General features: G+C 36.6%; 1 protein-coding gene across 2 annotated transcripts in view; it reads right to left on the bottom strand.

The window, feature by feature from the left end:
• LOC142355569 (solute carrier family 40 member 1-like) overlaps window positions 1-17272 on the bottom strand; it is a 42579-nt gene extending 25307 nt beyond the window's left edge. Inside the window, exons 1-5 of one of the 2 annotated variants that reach the window (XM_075407691.1) lie at window positions 16783-17272; window positions 12288-12343; window positions 5612-5777; window positions 4260-4508; window positions 1168-1374 (exon numbers count right to left, since the gene is read on the bottom strand). In XM_075407691.1, the coding sequence (XP_075263806.1) occupies window positions 1168-1374; window positions 4260-4508; window positions 5612-5777; window positions 12288-12343; window positions 16783-16840 (736 nt within the window). In that variant the 5' untranslated portion in view covers window positions 16841-17272. The remainder of the gene's footprint in view (window positions 1-1167; window positions 1375-4259; window positions 4509-5611; window positions 5778-12287; window positions 12344-16782) is intronic. The other variant, XM_075407695.1, reaches the window with a different exon arrangement.
• Between the last annotated feature and the right edge of the window lie 4606 nt (window positions 17273-21878).

The raw sequence follows: 21878 nt of genomic DNA, 5'->3' as shown, positions 1-21878 counted from the left end.
GAAAACCATCAATAGAAGAGATCTAATGAGTTTTAAAAAATTGGTCTTAAAGCCCGAAAAGTAATTAATTTTTTAAAATTTTCTTGGAAAAAAACAAAATGGCATAACATAACCTCTCTGATGTCCGTATAATTCTCTCACCAATACAATTTTTTCAAAGTGAACTCTCTGAAGTTCCGGTTTTGTCCTCAAAAATAAACAGAAAACAATAACGCTCCATCGCTTCGTAAGAAACAGAGCGTTCTAAACAAAAGCCGTTTTATTAGAATTATGGTAGTCACTCGAAGAGTTAAAAAACAAGATTTCAATTACTTCTTCACATAAACAAGTACACGCAAACATCCTCGTAAAATTGAAATTGTGAAAAGGTCAATAATTGTAATGTGGTCAAACACGTCCCTAATTTTGGAGAAAAACTATCAAATTAACAACAATTTTGATCTCACTTTTCTCACACAAGTCTCTTCTTAGCAACAGGCGTCTTCAATTCCCATAAAATGCAATAAAGCAAAATGGGAGTAAAATAGTCTAAAAATATAGAAAATCATTGCCTCCAGAATTTTTGTAAAACTACTCTTCTTGTGAAAATACTATTCTTTCTCAGCTGCCAGCTGTTGACAACTGCTGGGGGGGGGGGGGGGGGGGGTAAATTTAACTGAAGAAAAAACTGATCGTTTTCGTTTGCCCCCCCCCCCCGTTACAGAGCTCGTGCCATTATGTGCGTCTGCGGGTTGCAAATAATATGCACCCACCAAGCTGGGCGGCACAAACGGAAAAGACCCGAAAAAATGATGAGGGCAAAGGGTACTGAGCCTCACGAAGATGCCCTTGACACAACAAAATTAAGCCTCCTCCACAGCCCCCTCTGTGCCCTACTTCAGCTGCGGAGCGGTATAATGTCATGAGCTTACAATGATTGCGCTAGAGCGAATTATAGACCACTACTCAGATTTAGAATTAAAAAAAATTGAACCCAGTTTTGGCGCATTTTTTTATTACGCTTCTAGTAAATAACACTGCCGCGAAATAAGTTTGCCGCCTAAATTCTGAATGAAAGCATTTTGGATCACGCAAAAATTAGAAAGTCAAGCGGGCGGGAAGAAGTCACTCAAAAAGTTAAATGATCGGACGGATGATTAAAAAGTTATCTCAGTAAGAAGTTCGTACCTGATGAATTCGACTTTTTGCTGAGAGCTGGTTCCATGGTGTATATGTGTACTAGTATGCTGTATTCAAAGACAGCAGAGACCACATTCCAGACAGCTATGAACATGGCTGTGAACTTGTGTCCAGGTCCGTCCATTAGGAACCCAATGAAGATCGGAGCCACTATGTTGGTCACCATGTCTATACGCCTCATAGTCGCATTCACATCTGAACAACAAAACACTGCCACTACAACTTCACCCCAATACTTTGTATGATAGGCTGTCTGCATCAGCGTTTCCATGTCGAAATGAAGCAATGAATTCAAAAGCAGCCGATTGAATAATTCGAAACTCCAAAACAATGTAGTTTGGGGGGGGGGGGGGGGGGTAAGTAGTTAAATGGGATCAAATTTTCTCAAATTGACCTCTTCACCTTGAATTACAGACTGTTACCAATTGCTATACATTACAAACTAAGCCATTGTTTAAGTCCAATGTTCGAAAACAGAAGTCAACAATCAAAAACGGAGGTAAAAGCTCGAATAGAAAGAAGCAAAAATTCAAGTCATGAACAAACTTGCTTTCTGCTAAAAAAAACCTGTAGAATATCAATACTCCTCTTCGAGTCGTAAAAACCTGTAGAATTTCAATACTCCTCTTCGAGTCATAAAAACCTGTAGAATCTCAATGCTGCTCTTGGAGTCGTAAATACCTGTAGAACCTCAATACTCCTTTTCGAGTCTTAAAAACCTGTAGAATACCAAAACTTCTCTTCCTCTTCGAGTCGTAAAAACCTGTTAGAATGCCAAAACTCCTCTTCGAGTCGTGAAAACCTGTAAATACCAATACTCCTCTTCGAGTCGTGAAAACCTGTAAATACCAATACTCCTCTTCGAGTCGTAAAAACCTGTAGAATGCCAATACTCTTCTTCGAGTCTTAAAAACCTGTAGAATACCAATACTTCTCTTCGAGTCCTAAAAACCCATAGAATCTCAATACTCCTTTTTGAGTCGTAAAAAAGACGAACATTTTTTCCATGATTGTTTCAAACTTCGTTCGAGAGCGATTAAAACCTTTTTCTCAATTGAACTTTTATTTCAAAAACGCACTTTGGGCAAATAGTGTCTCCGGTAACAAAACAAACCAACTCAAGAAAACCAATATTCCACTTCGAGTCATGAAATCGCAAGAGAAGGGCAATAATAGCCCCTTGCTATCGCTTGGCGGCTATTAATGAGACATTTTAAATTTAGCTTTGACAGAATTTAGGGTTAACGCGGATGTTAATCTTGCAAGATTATCCATACCCGGGTTGAAGTTTCTTTGATTTCAAACAAGGATGATATATGATTTCATACAGTCCATACCTGATTTCTTAGTACGCTCCTTGTATGAAACCAACGAAATCATATATGATCCTTGTATGATTACCAAGAAATCATACATGATCCTAGTACGAAGACCGAGAATCATACGTCCATTTTTCGAAAATCTTTTACCCTTTTTGTTTCTTTATTCGGTAGGGCATCACCTATATGATACCGCGGCATCACATTGTGATCCACCATAAAACCCTAACTACAATATCATCTGCACTAATTAAAAGTTGGGCACTAAATAATTCTAGGTATTATAAACGTATGTACAATCAAGTTCAATCAATTTAAAAAGACATCAATAAGTAAAAATAGAAAGTTCGAAATTTCGGAAAGATGAGTTTATGCTCCTGTTTTTTCAGAGTTTTTTTCCTTTAAAACCAATTGATTGCTCTTGTTGCTGGGAGCCATTTCAAGCGCCGGGAAGGGCTTCCGCTGGCTCTGCTTGCTTTTACTCTTTTTCTTGGTGTTCTTGGCTAGCCTCGTAGAAGTTGATTAGTTCGTTGTATTTCTCTGCGTGGTAAGATATCAATAAATTTTTATTCAAAGTAAAAGAAGTCGTTTATTAAGAAAAACTATTCAAGAAGTAATAAATATTGAGAGTGGGGAAAAGTAGACAAAAAAATAAATAAAGAAATAAAAATTGGGCTGCGCTCGCGTGAGGGATTGAATTACTGAGCCGCATTTAATCAGAGAACTAGAGGGCTGCACTAGTCGTAAAAAGTGTAATTAGTGTAATTTTGTTCATGAAGGCAAGCGTTAAGACGCGTTAAAATAAATTGAGGGAAGGAAGCGTTTTGAAGAATGAAGTAAAATACAGAAGTAAAAAGTAGCAGTTAAAAGTGCTATGCTAACCTAAACCTTAAAACCAATGAACCAAACCGCGCATAGCACTGTATTATGTCGATAGTTGTATAACAGAAACTTAACTTTGATAAAGATATCAGTGGAGTGAATGTGAAAAAATGAACATTTTCTAGGTTTAAAAAGATATTAATCGATTAAGATTTTTCAGTAGATAAAAGCTGTGTAAATTGCTGTTGTTTTCCTTGTGTTTATCACAGCTAAGCCCCGAATTTACTAGGTGAGCGGCTGGCTTATCTGTTCGGTTAGGACGTTGTTTGTTCGACTTTTGCCCCGAAATAACTACGCAAGCGGCTGGCAATAAGTCATTGGATGATGGTTTTTCTGGCTTTTCTACGATATAGGAACTGGTAAAGAACATTAGCAGGTTTATATAGGTTTACATCACCTATATATCACTAGCCAGTTTATACTTATAAAAGCTCATTTACAAAAAATAATCAAGAAAAATTTGCATATAACCTCTAATTCGTTTTCTGAATATGTTTAAACCACAAAGTTATTCTTTTAGCGCACACAAAGAATCAAATGTGGATTGCAAATGCGATATAAAAATTTAAAATTTCCTCTGACTACATTATACGAGAATTTGTGGCACCAGTCAATGTTTTATGTGTCTTATATGACCTTGTATAATTTCCAAGAAATTTTTTAAACTTCAATAGAAAATCAAAATTATACAGTTTTTAGTCTTTGAAATTTTTTGTATGATCTCTGTATGATTTCTAGGAAATCATATATGGTCCTTGTATGACTATCAAGAATTCATACAAATCATATATGACCTAGTATGATTACTAAGAATCATATATGACCTAGTACGAAATCAAAGAAAGTACGATCGTTGACCCGGGTAATCTTTGAACTAACCAGTGAGCGCAAAATGTCCCGCATTGGCGATAACTACAACCCAGTCCTTCTCAATAGCTATAGAGTTGGCAGCAGAAGACAATCTCCCAATGACAGATAGAAGGATAATGCCACAGAGGTACAAGTACACAGGCCACTCATCCTTCATCTTGCCCTCCTCTTCATCTAAGTAGAGATCTAATAGAAGGTAGATGAGGACATTGCTGGCCACTGCACACATGTTCTGTGTGAACACTGTCACTCGGATCACTAAAACCCAAACGAAACCGATTAATCTAATCTAAATTGATTCGCATCATTCATAGTCATCGTGGTTCTTAGTAATCACGGTAAAAAAAATTGGAAACTAAAACTCTTCTTCAATCACAGCTCAAAAACTATCCAATTCTTTTGAAATTTGTCATTGAGGAGCTCAGAAACAGTCGCCTGAGCAGCATCAAACACCTCAGCAGCAAGAAACAATCAGTAATATGCATAAAATTGTAAAGTTCTGCTTCAACTTAAATCAACTCATATGCTTAGTTTAGATACAAATACAATAACTCTGGTAAGCAAAAAAGGGAACAGAAATATCACTTTTAGCCTTTTTTTTAATTATTCCCATTTTCTGTTAGTTTTATACATTTGATCAATTATTTTCCTAAGAAGCAGATATATTGATATACTACAAAACTTTCTGAAAGCAACAAACAACTCCCGTTTATTCACAACATCCACAACTTGCCGACCAAATCCTTCTCCGTTACAGACGTGGCCGAATTACTGTCCAACGAATGGCAAGAGCGCGGTTGTATCATAGCCAGGTTCAGTTTTAGGGGTTACGGTTTCTATTATGATAATATTAAGTCTCTCTCTAATTGTAACATTGATTCAAATTGAAAAATGAATTGAAAGCCTTGCCTAAAATACCTTCAACAAAAATTCAAATAATGAGAGTAGAAGGGATAGATGTAAATAAGTCTGGGCTGGAGGGGGGGGGGAGTGCGGCTAGGTACGCAGTTTTAAGAACTCAGAGGGTATGGTCTATTGGGGAAGGAGCATTTCAGGTTTAAGGGGTAAGTGGGGCAAATGTAGATAGTGCAAATGTAGTAAGTGGGGCAAATGTAAAAGCGTTGCAGAAGAGGTTAAGAGAGACTCCTAGGGTGTCAAAACTTCTCAAAGTGCCCTTTTCCAAATTCAGTCCAGCGGTTACTAACATTAGAAACTACCAAACATTCGAAAGCAGAAGTTGATGTTCCGAAAAAGAAGTCAAAGTAAAGTGATATGTAACATTTAATTTGTAGTTGGGGTTAAAGTCAGAAAAGACACTGGAGGGGTTGGGGGTTATATATCATTTTGCTGACAAAACTGACCATGAAGCCTTTTGCTCAGATCAATCCAGTATCCGATCACTTGGAGTAGAAGTATGAGGCTGACTGAGATGGAGATAGAGTTGCAGGCAGTCACCCTCAGAGATCCAGGAATGGGAGACAGGATGACCAGGAACAGGCCCAGAGAGAAAGCCCACCATCTGTCGCCCTACACACAACACACGCTCCTACAATTTCGTGAAAACAAATTGATCATCTTTAGTAATAGTAGTAAACAACTTGAACTACATTTTAACCGGTACAAAATTGAATAAATGAATGAACGATTGTATAAAATATAAATCATTCAACAGCAAAAAAAAACAAAATTAAAACTAAAACTTACGCTATGCAATTGCTGCATCTACAGCGTTGCTGAACTTAAAAACTAATTAAGTTTGCATGTTTTTCAGTTTAATGTTGGCAGCGATGGATGAGTGAAAACTTTGTAGACCTACATATCAATTCATGAGGGCAAGTTGTATATAGGCAAAACAATTTCAGATTTTACGCGAAACGTTAGTTAGCTGAAACAGAGCAGACAGATAAATTATGAAAAAAGCTATCAATATTGCTCTCAAATTAGAGCAAAATTCTCATCAAAATCCAGTAAATAATTTAGAATAACTTTCCCGAAAGGTAGAACGAAGCACCATATGTTTTTTCTCGTTTAGCTGTGTGAATAAAATTAACGGTGTCAGGACAATTTAACCAATTCCATTTTACCCAATGCCATTATACCCAATGCCATTTTACCCAACCTGCCATTTTACCCAATGCCATATTACCCAATGCCAATTTACCCAATTTATCCCATTGCTAAATTAACCAGAACTACTATTTAGCCGACTAGAAAATAAATGGCCTAATACATGGGATTAGCAGACTATATAATTAAATGGCCTGTGGGACTTGATATGAAACTATCACAACCGAACATGGGATTATATTGTCCACAAACATTTTAAACCATCCTTGTAATAGCGACTGCTAATGGCGACTGCAATCGGATAATTGAACAAAAAGATCAAAGAGCATTGGGTAAGTTGGTATTGGGTAAAATTGCATTGGGTAAAATGGCGTAGGGTAAATTGGCATCTCTCTCTATCTATAAATATAAAAAAAGGGCCGTGTACACCATCCGGCATCGATGGATGTAGGTCGAAAAATAGGGTATGATGAGTAGCACTTAGTAGCCGGATGCTGCACTCCAAGCTGTTCCCCTCCAGACAGTGTAAAGACGGCCCAGTCAAAAAATAAAAAATAAATAACAAGTGGAGAGGAAAGCACCTATATATATATATATATATATATATATATATATATATATATATATATATATATATATATATATATATATAGCACACATAGGGAACTAGAATGGAAGGATTAAAATAAAAATGGATCATCAAGGAATAAGCAAATGAATAAAGATAAGCAGCCAAACACTCAGTGCAGCCTCCCCTCCTCCACGACGGCGCTAATCGAAGTCTCACTGAGAACACGAGGCTTGAGGGCACGACATCCCCTCAAGCAGAGAACACAGCTCCTCAGAAGTGCGAAGCTGATTTTCGTTCGGATGTAGCTTATAGTGTCGGCGTACGGCTCTCCGCGTTTTTCGCTGATCTTGGTTGCGAGTTGTTTCATAACGCGCGATGCTGATGGACCTGGACCACCCGAACAAGCAAAAACCAGTGCATTGAAGCTGCTGTGTTCGGTTTCGCGGATTCGCTCTTCGTACTTATTTCGCTTGATGCTCTCGTGATATTTGTATGCATCTTTTATGGTCTTAGGGCAGCTCTTCGCATGAGGGTTGAAAATCTTCACATCGAAGAAAGTGCAAATAAAGCGGGAGCCCCACAGACCGTTTGCCTTGATGTCCAGTCGAGCGTCATCATCAGTGGTGGTGGAATTACTCGAGAAAATTTCTCCATCGAGCGACTGAAGTTTTGGCTCTATCTGTACATCGTGGCAAACGTCATCCATCAGGTTTGCAAACACATCTCTAATTTCGTTGTGTCGTAGGTGCGTATAACCGCCTTTGGCGCAATGGAGGGCATGGGTAAGGCTGAATTCTTTCCCACATGGGCATATGGCTGGCGTGTTCTTCGCTTCCCAGGTGTAGCGAAGTGCTAATCCATCACGGAACTCAGTCTTCGTGAGGTCAAAACCATGTTTTGACAACGGAAGCGCGTTAAGCCAGCTTGATGCTCCTTTCTCCGAGGCCAGCTGGATGGTATACTTCATTTCTGGTAGATTGTTTTCGATTCCGGATTTTTTCGAGATGAGTTCACGTTGATTGCCTGCTTTCCGTCTAAGACTGATCTTGGTTTGTTCTACTTCACATTGTTGAATATTATTGAATGACGCCAATGGTCTTGAGAGTTCAACTGATTGCTCAAGATTTTTGTGAAGATCTTGTGGGAGGGCGATGTTAAGCCCACCCATTCTGAGAGGGAGAGAAAAAAGTTCTCTTTCCTCTTGGATTACTTCTTTGCCGACGATGTTCGGTATGACTCGGCCAAGCCGCTCCTCCACCTTGTCCAGAACCCCCTCCATGGAAGGTGTAGTACGCGAAAGGAAGCTCAACTTCTGTTGAACCCCCTTCGTCAAACATGCATAGGCATTCTGGGGAGAGGTGAGAGCAAATTGACCAAGTCTGTCTAAACTTTTTGTGTATTTATTTTCTGCATCTTTCAGGAAATTTTTACTGGCCTCAGAGCTTCCGATAACTGATCCCAGGACTCGAGCGCCCTGCGTGATTTCCACATTTGTGCCTGCAAACACAGTTGACGCTTGGCGCTCGCCTCCTGGCTTAATTATCAACTGACACTTCGGAGGATTGACAAGATATCCATACTTGGGACCGAGCTCAGTGAGCTTGTCGAAGAGTGCCCTGATATCTTCTAACTTACCGACGACGCTACCATCATCAGCATACCATTTTTGGGTCAAAGAGTCATTATGAAGTCTTGTTATTAGGGGTAGGATCGCGATTCCATACATTGCCATCGCAAGGGGATCGCCTTGTGTCGTACCTTCCTAAGACAGTATGGTCGACTTACCGATGTAGAGATGAGACGGGTGGCTATAGGAATTCTGTAAGGCAACATGCAAAGATGGGCATAAGGCTTTCACGTTCTCTAACGCTGTTCGTCTATTGAGCACGTTAAAAGCGTTTTTGGCATCAATTAGAAGAATTGCTTCGTTTTCGGGATCATCAAAACTGTGGCGAAGCGAATGTATGGCATGTTCTATGCCACATTTCTGGCCCAGGCACAGTTGCATGTTTCCACCGAGGGATGTTAGATCTTGCCTGATGCAGTCGACGATTATGCGTCCGGTGATGCGACGCATTACTTCACCAATACCAATAGGTCTCACACCTGGACATTTATCCAGAGCCACTAGTCGACAACCATTGTATGCAATCAAATCATCCGGTGGTATTATGGACTTGGCAAGCCTCTTAGCAAACTTGGCAACAAGCTTGCACAGGTTCGTGGAGGTTTGTCCGAAAGCAGAAAGTAGTCTACGCCAGTCATCGGCATCGAGACCTGAAGGCCCGGCACTGCCATGAGTCTTCATTGCATGCTTTCGGACGAGCCTGGCACTGATTTTGTCGAAGACAGCAGGGTGGTAAGGAAGCGTGCGTGGATGTTCGCTCTGAATGCAGTTGGGCTCCAAGGGTTGACCTTCAGGATGTTTGTCGCGTAAAATCTCGAGGACCGGTCTACCGTCTATGAGATCGGTAGGTGCGAGCACGCCGCCTTTGTGCTCATCCGAAAGAACGCGAATAGCATTACTGATCTTACCACGAGACATGAAATCGTTGAACATCTTGAGGTCAGAGTGCTGCTGTTTGTTCCTTGAATTCTCATTTGGATTGCCTTCGCTTCACAGAACAGTTCTGAGAAGTTGCAGCTGTACCATGCTTGCAGTCTACGCTTGATGGTCTTATTGTTCGATCCATCGTCCGTGTTCTTTGTTCGACTGAGGGTTAGGTGCGGAAGTATCATACAGAGGGTCAGAGATATATCGGATCTATCCGTGTTTACGGCAATCGGGGAGAGGACACTGTGAAGGGCTTCGGCGAACTGTTCCCCTGTCTTGTTCTTACCGAGCGTGAAGAACGAGGGCTTCCAAGTGACGACCTCGCGGTATATTTGGCGCACTGTTACCGCGTGATGAGGCTGGAAGTGGTCCCAAAAATTATTCGATGCTGCGGCGACGGAACGTTCGGGGGCGTGCGATGTTGCAGGATTGGCATTGGGTAAAATGGAATTGGGTAAATTGTCATGTAACCAAAATTAACACAACCATCAAAACCATCAGACTTCAAAAACAATATTAAAATTTGATCAACAAAACAAAAAAAAGCAGAAACCAACGAAAACGGTAGTCGAACTGCTGCATATGAATCGGTCCAACTTCATGAACACAAATGAAATTTACTTTAAAACAGACTGAAATTATTTTTAGATAAAAACCAGCTAAATTAGTTTATTCATCAACAAAATGAAATTTAACGCAACAGAAAAAAATTTAATACAATTAGTTAAATTTCTGTGGAAATAACAACTTTAAATTGATACCAATCAAATCAAAACTTAACCAAAACCACAAAGGGCGCTAATGGCAACCAAAAACTTACCGCTGACAGTATAAAGAACAAACACCGCCAAAAAGAGGCCAACATGTTCAAATGACCAAAATAGCTCAAAATTGCATCTTAAGCCTGCTCAATGGTTAAAAACCCCAATCGACACTTACTTAGTTATTTATGTTACAAAAACCATTTCGGCTGATAACTTTCTTTTAAAGCTACATATCTGCTTTGAAATTGCCGCACGTGAACAAAAAATTCAACTCACGAACATTTCATACCTATTGTTCTCGATCTCTCAAAAACATTCATGGACAAAGAAAAGTGCAACGTTTGACTTCAAATCAACAGATTATCGTAAACCTGCGGCATTGACTTTTACACCCTGTTTCAACACTTAATCGTTTAAAATACATAGCCGGACGAATCCCGAAGATGACCTGAAGTCCTTTCAATTAACTAGTATCTACCGGTAGAGCGCATCAAAGCAGAGATAATAGCAAACATCAGTCAAATATGAAACAATTGAACAAAAAACAAATTCACCAAAAAAGAAAATAACTTTCATTAAGTACAGGTACACATACATACAAAAATTTATTTCATGCATTCATCTCAACACAGATACTCATACAAAATTAGTCCGCAAACTCATAAGCATCTCCTATTTTGAAATAAAGAGGAAACACTAGCTTTAAACTCATAAATATTTCTTATTTTGAAACAAAGAGGGAGAACTGCGAGAAATTTAGAACTAATTTTGCAAATTGCTTAACTTTTTTTGGAAAATTTGATTTAAAAAAATTGTGTTGCACTGACAAAAGGTTTTAATAGCTTCATAATCAAGAATGCTTATGGGCAGCTACCAATAGAAGCATTTAAACAAAACAACAGGTCAAAAATTGCAAAAATAGCATAAAAATCCGCAAAAGTTTTTTTAAAAAACCATAGAAATTTCAATTGAAAACTTTTTATTCATCAGAGGCTTCAAAACGCTATCAAGGCAAATTGAATATTCCAAATTTAAGCTACAAAAATCTGTTACACAACAAGCAACAACATTAGAACAAAAACGGCTTGAAAAAGCCTCATGTGAACAAAATTCGCTCGCGAAGCGAAAACTCTTTCAGATCCTCATTTCTCGCTCTGCTTCAAAATAGGTATGAGAAAAACTAACATTCTCCTTTCTCCGCTTATAGAATTTGTTTACCAAAACAACTTTTTCAAACTTTAGTAACGCCCAGAACTTCGTTTTTTTTCCCGCTCCCTTATGAAAAAAGCTAGAAGAATTTTGGAAACTACTCGAATCGTCGTCTCTGTCAAGAAAACTATCCTTTAAATCAAATGCTAGTTCTTAGAGTGACTATTAAAACTGAAAAATAAATCAAAACATGAAACTAGCCCAAAAAATCAACTTAAAAATTAGAAAACTCAATTTAGTTCTTTAAATAATACAAGTACACCTAAAATCGTATTTCTATGCAATTGAAAACATCGAACTACTCACACAATATTAGGCAAACCATGTCTGACTCATATTTTTTTTGTTGACATAATTAGTTCCAAAATTCATCAACTTTCCTTCATTCTTCTCATTAAAAACAGTTTTATAACATAAAAGCTGTAATAATTTCAGCTTATTATTTCAGCTTATTCAAACCGTTAAACCGAAAAACAAACCGACTAACGTCGAACGAATTGCTCGCGACCGACTGGCTAGGCAAACAATTTATAAGAGAGCATGGACTAGAGAAAAAATTATGAAGTAAAAACTTGGGGAAGGCTTGACTGGGGAAGGCTTCGAACCCCTCTTTTAAGTCACTTAAAATTTGTCACGCGTTTCATTTCCTGCTTCAAAATTCACTCCGCTAATATTGGTTTGAATAAGACACATCTCCCACACTCCTCACCGAGTCGCAAAACACTCCACAATAATAGCCGGCTGAGAAGATGAGGGCTGCTATTGAAAATCAGATTCAAATCGGTATAATTACAAAAAAGTGACTAAAAAGTTGAATTGAGAGCAGTGAGAACAGTCAAAGTTATGTGTTCAAAAAAGAAATGGACACTTACCCATGCCTGGAGAGCGTGAGTGAAGTAAAGCTGTGATTTTATGCCCAGGAAACGCTCTAAACAAACACATGACAGTTTTTGATTTACTGACAGCTAGTAACTAATTGGAAAGGACTCATGGGATACAAATTCTCTAAACCGGCAAATCAAACCACTTTTTGAGGCGATTAGTAGAAATTTAGAAATGAAGATTTATCCCACCGCACTCGCAACTGTTGCTATATGAACAGAGATGGAAAAAGATAGTCTAATCAATCGCAATTAAGCAACTGTTTATGTTCACAGCGAGAGTTGATTAAACGGTTGTTATCTAACTCTCGAAGTTATTCAACAATTCGTCACCACCACGAGTTTCGTAAACTTCTCGATGGCGCTCATTACGTGCATAATATCTGATTTCTCGAGTAAATTTACCCGATTTGGTTACAATATTTCACGACTATGTATGACGATTAGAGTTATAGGCGTGTCTGGAATTTGGTGACAGTAAGCAAATTTAGTTTGAAAAGAACATTGACAAGATTTGTCCCTTTTCCACGCTATAAGTAACTCATTTCGACGCGTCACCTTAGCGCACGGTTGCAGTATCGAACAACAACGATAGTTTTAATTAGACCGAAATTAGACATAATCTAACTAGAGCTTAATTTCAAAACATCCCTCCCAATATTAATTGTGGATAAAGAAGAACATGGGCAATTTCAGAATTACCCACATCGGTGACTTGTAAGACAGCCGAAGTGAAAAGAGCCGATTGAAAGGGAGCCGAAAATTTATTTAAATTATTAGTCGATAAATTAAGATAATTTTTGCAGCCCATTAAATTGCCTTCTGAAATGAGACTACCAAAATCTCAACCAATCATAACCGAGTATTTGAAATGAAATTTAAAATTTATCTAGTAAAAAGAACTGAATGCGAATTAAATAATTATCTTGAAATTCTCGGTCAAGGCCATGCCTCAGCGGCTTGTGGGACTTGATATGAAACTATCATAACCGAACATGAGATCAATTAACTCATTGAGTACTTTTCTTGGTAATCATCAAACAATTTAGGCCCTTTTTAAATCAAGTCAGGTTTCGGCGCTTTCTGACGTCGGCTTTCTTGCACGTAATCACCCACATCATGGTTAACAAGAACTAGTTCTTGAAATGCTCCTTAAGTAATTACTCCAACAATTCGGTCAATGAAGTTTTAGGCTAACAAGGCGGCTCGGTAATGTGCGATGGCACATAAGGTTCCGACCCCGCCCATCCACAATTTTGGCATAATTGTCTACCAAATGAGTAACAGATAGAAAAACCCAAAAAAATTATTTTTTGCGAATCCCAAAAAAGCCCAAGTCATTTTCAAAAAAATCTGTATGAACGATAAGATAGCCTCCAAAGCAAATAACTCAGTGGAGTAAAAATTGATGCATTAGATTGCTGTAATACGTCAATATTAAGAAAACGAGTCAAGACGAACAGCAAAATCATACAACAACAACAACAAACATTAATTACATCAAAAAATTTATGTCCCTCTTAAAAACAAAATTTAATAACAAAGTCAACATACCGTCAGATAAACCTAAAACTAAACAAAAATAACTTATAAATAACCAGAAAACATATGCGACCAGTCCATAAAAAGGTTTGGTAACAATTATACAAAAAAGAACAAAAACAGTAAAGTAAAAAAATTAACTTATTTTTTTGAAACAGTTAACTTCAAAGTATAAATACCATTAGGAATCAATTAATATTACCACAAATTTACGATTACCACTGCTTCTATAGAAGGGCATTATGACCTGTCCTTATTCATTTTTTAAAGCGGCTAAAAAGAACAACAAAGAACAAACAAAATTTCAATTGAAACTTGCCAGAAAACGCTGTGAAAACCGTCAAGCCAAATTTTGGCAATCAAAATATATTTGATTGCGCCTTCTTCAAACAGCTATAATGTATTACTTGGCCATTCTTTAGTAAGACTAGGTAACAAGTAGACAAAAAAGCGAAGTGCTAAAGTACTTATTTTTTCAAGTAGACAAAAAAGCGAAGTGCTAAAGTATTTTTTTTTTCGAAACAAAATTACATTCAATGTCATGAAAGGCATTAATTACAAAAAGAGCTATTTAAATAGGGTCGTTTCTTCATGAAAAGGAAGCCCCCGAGACCTGTAATTATCCAGAATATTTCTTGCATCTACAAAAAGAAGGTCAAATATGACAAAAATCAAATTATTTCTTTTTTTTTGTGAAAAACCTGTGTCGAAGCCAGTAAGGTCATAACAAATTCTTTAAAAACAAAATTTTGGGACACCAATCCCTTTTATTCCCTTGACACCCATAATGTCATATTTGACCTGTAATTAACTAACGAGATTAGGTAACAGAAAGAAACATAAAAAGAACAAAATTGCGAAGTTGAAAATTCTTTTTTAAATTTTGGAAAACGATTGTTTTCAAAGTCATGAAAGCCATCAGCTATCTACTAATATCAGAATATCGGTTCTTCTTTTCTTACATGAAAAGCCAATGAAAGCTATCACTATACAGGAAATTTCATACGACCGAAACGACGAAGTATAAATGACAGTTAGAGACAAAATTAAAAAATTCAATTGATTTCTTCAAGAAAGAGGCGTCGAGGCCGTTAAAACGATGATGTATATCTTTCACGATTTTAATATGTTCAATTGTGCCTTATTCTGAATGCTAATAAGGTAACCTGAGAACTGTCAAGAATGTGATAATGTGACAAAATTAGAAAACGTGAAAAACTGGCAAATATCAAAATAAACAAAAATCTGAAATCTTGTAGTATCAAAGCCAGAAAACAATAACTTCAGGCTTAAAACTGCAACCGAGAATAAATATTAAATCAGTAGAAAGAAGAAGCAGTCTTTCTTTGCTGACACTACGCTGGAAGTTGAACAAATTAAGAAAAAAATAGAGGAAAAGTTAATTAAGCCATTATTTATTGAAAAGTCAATTATTTTTTAAAAAAGAAACGACCATAAACTTTCAATTAAAAAACTAAATGCATTAGCTTGGAGCTGCTTAGTAAGCGAATTGGTTGGACCTATCACTCCTGAGCTTTGATTTGATATGTTCTCTTCTTTATTATTAAAAAAAAAGTTTTTTTTTTAAAAAAAAAGACCGACTGATTACAACCCGATTTTTTTGGATTGTAACAGTCCAAGAATGGCCCAAAACTAGCCCTGCTAATACTTATCGTCCGTTAGGAACAATTGATTTTTCGAATATTGTAGATATAGATAATTTGTTAGTTGAAATCTCAAAATAAATTCTGCATTTTTGATAATCAACGAGTAAAGTTAGCAAAAAACGGCAAAGTTTTAACTACAGTGCACTCTCAGCGGACTCTAAAGTAGAAATAGCTCCCCTCTGAGTCTACAAAGATTGTATGAGTGTTGTTTGGGGGTGTACTGTCGGCAAATTTAATCAAAGTGGACTAAAGTAGCTTATTTCGTGTGGTTTTTGATGAAAAAGGCTAAATTTTGAAATGTTTATCCAGATTTTTTGACCAAAAAAAATAAATCAAAACAATCAACAATGCTTGTTCGTCTTCAAAAATAAAATCAACGACACTATTCTTAAAAATTATAACAAATTTTAGCAAAATTGACGAAAATTTAGGCAAAAATTCCGGAAAATGTGAATAAAAACAACGTGAATTCACTCCTCTTTTCTCAGAAGTTTAAACCTCGATAACTCCCTGTAGAAAACGAAAATTAAAAAAATCTTTTTAATTCCATATTCTACGCTGGACGAGCTTTCTAATGATACCAGTCTCAACTCTCTACGATTAATATATCGAGCGGCGAAAATTCACGGAACAAAAGAAAACCCATTTGAGTATATAGTTCCTCCCCCCTCAAGAGGGTCGGAACAATTATATGCTCAAAATCGTGAACATGCGTTATGTTCATCAGTAATACTAGTAAAATCATACTTCCTCCGTCACTTATGTCCACACATTCACAACAAATTTGCATCGTGAATAAAAGTTACTCAAAAAGAATGACGAGATATTGTCACTCGTTTCCACGAAACGTCAAATTTATTCAAAATAGCATTTTCGACATTTGCCCGGTTATAATAACAACCTTGTGTTTTCGCTACTCTTCAAAACGCAACACTGACGAGAAAAGAGAAGCCGGAAAAAGAGTCTGACTCCGAGGAATTTTTGCCACTGATTCAGATTTTCATAGTATTCAACGTTCGCTAACGAGTTCATTCATCGGTACGTTATGCAATTTTTTTCGCAAAAAATAATAAAAAACGGTTCTTATTTCCCTCTCGGTTCAAAAACTCGTCTTTGCCTCGGAGTTTGATACGAAGGGTAATAATATTAATCAATCAATGATCCTTTCAGATTGTCGCAGTATTCATCGGGCGCTAAGAAGTTATTCAATCGGTAAGCTATCCGACAGTTGTTATCGCAACTAGAGTTAAATAAAAAAGAATTCCCAAATACCCTACCTCTTCTAGATCGCTTCGTTTTGATTGTATCTGTTGTGCTTCTGTAAGGATCGTCCATGATTCATTAAGATATCAAGTCAATTCGTGGTGTTTACTCAGTTATGATTCGTTGATTTAAAAACTCTATCTACACATTAGTCCTTACAATCCAATCCAAATATACAAATAGGCCAGTGGTAGTAGCAGGCAGTTGAGAACACTGTTTGTTGATTGTATTTTGATGTTGCAGCGTTTAATTGGCATTAAGTAGATTGCCGGTGTTTATAGAGTGATAGATAGTTTTATGTGACAGTAATTTGTTGTAGTATCTATGACACTTCGTTCCCAATGACTGCGATAGATTGCGCTACTCTGATTGTGTTCAAGGATTAAATTTCGTTGTTTTGCTAGTTGTGACCTCCTCTCCCCGGATGGGTTCAGGTGGCATAATAACCTGGAATAGTTGATATTAACTTGCATGCTTAGATTACAGAATTGCTGTCAATGAAAGGTAATCGAAATGATCAAGAGATGATCAACTTAAAGCAAAATTAATGAATTACGTTTATCCATTTGTTGAATTAACGCATTAATTAAAGCACGCATTTGCATTGTTTGTGGCGCAAATAAACGCCTTTTGAAAAGTTATTCCAGAAGCTGTAAATCAGAATTTAAAAAGGTTTTTAGCACTGTCCAAGCGACAAGAACTAGCAACTAAATTTGAAGTCTCTTCACATTTTTTTCTGGCATGTGAGTGTCCCTCGTTTTTAACGAATACCCTCATTTCATAAAAATCAAAATAAAAAGCCAATCAAAATGTCTATTGCGCCCCCATCCTCCATCGAAAGCTATAACCAAACGTTTTCTACATCAGTACAAGGGTGCTTAAACTTATCAAGGACTTCATATCTCCTTTTCCATGAAGCCAGCATCTTGGAGACAAATAAAACTATTTCATGAAACCGAGATATGAAGTCCTTGGCCTTGATAGGTCAGAGCAACCTTGTGCTGATGTAGAAAGTTTGAGCCAATAGCTTTCTATGGAGGTCGGATGAACATTTTGATTGACTTAAAACATTATTGTAAAATCAGGTTAAGAACAGGTCATCAATTTCATTTAACAAATCCACATCGTATACCACAAAGCACATGTAGAAATTGAAAACAAAAAGTTTTTTATGGCTCTCTGTTTCTTGGATAGTGCTCGAATAGCCACAAAATAAACAAATGCTACCAATATAGAACATCACGTCAAATAAATTATGCAGTGATCTCTTCGAAACTCATGAAATTATCGTAACAAAAAAACCTAAATTATTTGTTCAACTTTTTTGTTGCGTGGCAAATGTTTTCGTTTAAATGTTAAGTTGTTTGTCCCCTCTCATTGAATGAACAGAAATTATTCTTAGGTTTCATCTGGTGGGAGATCAACTTTATAATGTGTTAACTCGCTGGTTTAACAAGGGTATGAAAGATGAACAGAAAATCTATAAAATTCAGATTATGAAAGAAAAATTGCCAAAATGATAGTCAAAATCGGTGGCATAGTGTTACAAATGCGGATAATCGGTTGAATTTTTGTTTTTGAGCGAAGTTGCAAAAGTTATTTTGCTATAATTAAAGGCTCATGAGGCTTTGTTGAATCCAGTTCACTGGAAGTAGGATGCGTTGGTTGAATATACTTTGGTACTTATTGAAACAAGGAGGCTCGTTATTGTGCATTCGCACATGATGTTCCGACGCGAGCTTATCTACATTTTGACTGAATTGTCAACCAAATGAAGAGATAACAAAAAAGATGTTTTAAAAAAATCGTTGCACAAACAAACTACTATTTGAATTACATCTGCCATTAAAAAGAATACGAGAAAGAAGCAACAAAATCAGCAAAAAAAAATTTCCGTCAAAAAGTCAATAACTTAATTTAAAAGCACTTAGTAAAAATGTCAAAAAGCAATCAGATAAAACCTTATCTACACAAATCTTTACCTTATCACGCGATAATGCCTGATAAATTTACTAAAGTCCTTATGAAACCAATGGGACCTGTCTTTGGTTATACTAAGCCATTGGACCGGACTAAAGCTGCAGAAAAACTCAAAAAATTACGAACAAATTGCTAAAACACAAATTATTGAAGCCTTTAAAATAATTAGCTATTATCTAAAAAATATTATTTTTATTTCAGTTTTTATTTATACTAATTCAACTAATATTACACTGAATGAATAAATAAGTTCATTTGGGCAACATTTTAAAATCATTGGGTTCTGCTATTACCCGAATCTGCTATAAGAAGAGAAAAAGAAACACAAAGACACCACTCACAAAAACTTTATGAAAACGCATATTGTCCAACAAAACATCAGTTACGACAAAAAATCAGTAGACATGTTAATTTTTGAATTTCAAGGAAATGGAAGGGACCTCGCAATGATGAGAATAAATTACAAGTTGACGAAAACAAAAATTGAAATATTCCAAAAATTTTTGAAATTGTATATTATCATTAAATTTAACTATATTCGCTGTAAACTGACTGCTTCAGGTAAAATTTTTAATTCAATACTTAATTACAATCTGATGAGACCGGTCAGCTTGTTACGGCAACCTAAGGAATAAAAAAAAGACAGAACAGAAAATTCAAAAAAAATTGAGCGAGAAGTGTCGAAGCCATTAAAAAGTGAACTTTTCAGTAAAAACTTTTCTATTTTCAAATAACTTCTCAGCATCAATATGATTTTTCATTTTTAACAACCTGACTTCAAAAAATCAACAAATATGAACAAATACATTTAAACAACGAAATTTTTTAGAAAACCCTCAGTTAAATTAACGCCATTAAATTCGATACCTATCAACAGAAGCCAATAAAAACACAAAATTATGCCTCGATGGGACAAAAAGGATGTTTTCGATTCATAAGTCATAAAAAAGACAATATTATAAGTCATTCACTATGAAGACAAATTTTCGGTAGTAAAAAGCGAGAAGCGCCGAAGCCATTTAAGCCATAATTTTTAATCTGAAAACTTTTTCTATGATCCGTTCAACGTCTTCTCTAAGCCAATGGAAGCTATCAATTTTCGGATATTGTGATAAGATTTCAACGGGAACCAATTACAAAAATATCCAAAAAAAATATTTAAAAATTTTTTGATATATTGTGGCATCGAAGTCATAAAACCAATGGCTAGAAGATTAAACCGCTAACAAGATTAATTTCGATTGGAATACAAAGAATGGTGGTCCTGTCAATACAGACTGCCTTACAGTTAACGGAAATAAGTTTAAGATTGGCTAAGGTTCAACAGATGTTTTCGAAAAAATATTTTTAAAGTCTTATCAGACATTAAATTCAATAGCTTTCAACGGATGTTAATAAATACGCTCGGTTATGCCTCAATGGGAGAACAAGGATGTTTGTCATGCATAGGTAATCAATAAGACATCACAATAAATCCTATGGCTATGAAAACAACATCAAACACAGGCAAAAACCAAAAACTCACTAGAAAAGTGGGAGAAGAAAGTGTCGAAGCCATTTAAACCATAAGTTTTTCTTGGCAAAAAATGATCTATCATCACTTTTCTCTAAACCAATGGGAGCTATCAATATAAAGATAGCGTGATTATGATAAGATTGCAAAAGGAACCAATAATACAAATATAACCGACTAACGTCGGGCGAATTGCTCTCAAACGACCGGCGAGCGGTTGGCTTCGTCGGTAGCTAGCCACGGGGGGGGGGGGGGGGTGTGGGCAGGGGGCTGATTGGGGCAACACTGGGTTGAGGGGCAACAGCGCGGTTGAGGGTGGAGGCAATAGTGGGGGTGGCGGTGTCAACAAAGGGGGGTGTCAACCTCTAAGAACCGCCCTTCACACCATAAGTATAAGCATAAGTCTCCAAAACAGTTTGAGCAGAAGCAGATCTGAAAAGCTCTCAGCGCACTTAATGCCTGCCGGGCGCTACCTGTTTATCCCGTTTTGCGGACGAAACCTCAAAAGCGTCAGACGGAAAATTGGTCAAGCGAAAAATCGCATAAAAAAGACCGACAGGACTAATATAATTGCTACAAAATTCGTTTGAGAGCAATTTAAAATATCCAAAAATTTCGATTTTTTTGAAGTCTTGTGGCATTGAAGTCATATAACCAATAGTTAGAAGATAAAACCGCTAACGAGATTAATTTTGGTTGCAGTAGGAAGGAAATGGGTCCTACTGGGACTGACTTACAGTTCACGAAAATAAGTTTATGATTGGCTATTTTAAAACTTTTTTAAAGTTTATTTTCAATGCCTTAACAGCACTTAGATGTCCGCTTAAATCACTAGATAGCTTCAACCAACTAATGCTCATTATGAAACCTATTGCACTTTTGGTCAACGAATCTACGCCATAGGACTGCAAAACCACAAAAAGAAAATCAAAATTTCATTTAAAATACGAAAACTCCGAGTCGAAGCCAAAAAAACAAGAGTAATTCCTTGAAACCAAATTTTTGTCCGTTGGGCTGCAATTGACTGTAAATGAGGTTTGTCATTAACGGAACCTCGATATAAAAGTGACTAGTCTCTAAGTGACTTAAAAAAAAACAAAAAAATCTGAAAAGTTTTCTAAAAAAGGAGCTCTAAATTAGAATCCGAATTTTTGGATAGTAAACTTCCCTATGAGACCAGAACTAGTCTTATTTATCGCCTTTCGTCTATTAGGAACAAAAAATTAAATTGTTTCATTTTTTGGCGTGAAATGTAATTTTGAATTACTTCTTTAATAGAAAAAATCTTAATTTGAAAAAAAATTAAACTAAAAGTGAGCAAAATCGAGCCAAATATCCCGTGTTCACACAAAATTTCAACCCTCGATAACTCCTAGAAAAAAAACGAAATTAAAAAAAATCTTTTTCAAGTCGAATTCTACGCTGGACGAGCTTTTTAATGGTAACGCTCACATTTCTCTACGATGAATATATCGATCGGCCACAATTTTCTGAACAAAAAAAATCATTTGAGTATATAGTTCCTCCCCCCACAAGTGGGGTCGTAACAAAAACTATCACAAACTGTATGAGTTGGATGGCATAAAATGGTTTCAATCAAAAGTAGTCTCCTCAATT

The sequence above is a fragment of the Convolutriloba macropyga genome, chromosome 2 (genome assembly GCF_964194025.1).
Source record: "Convolutriloba macropyga chromosome 2, txConMacr16.3, whole genome shotgun sequence".
NCBI lineage: Eukaryota > Metazoa > Xenacoelomorpha > Acoela > Convolutidae > Convolutriloba > Convolutriloba macropyga.
The sequence above is the reverse complement of the archived record's forward strand: the minus strand, read 5'-3'. Positions and strand labels throughout refer to the sequence as shown.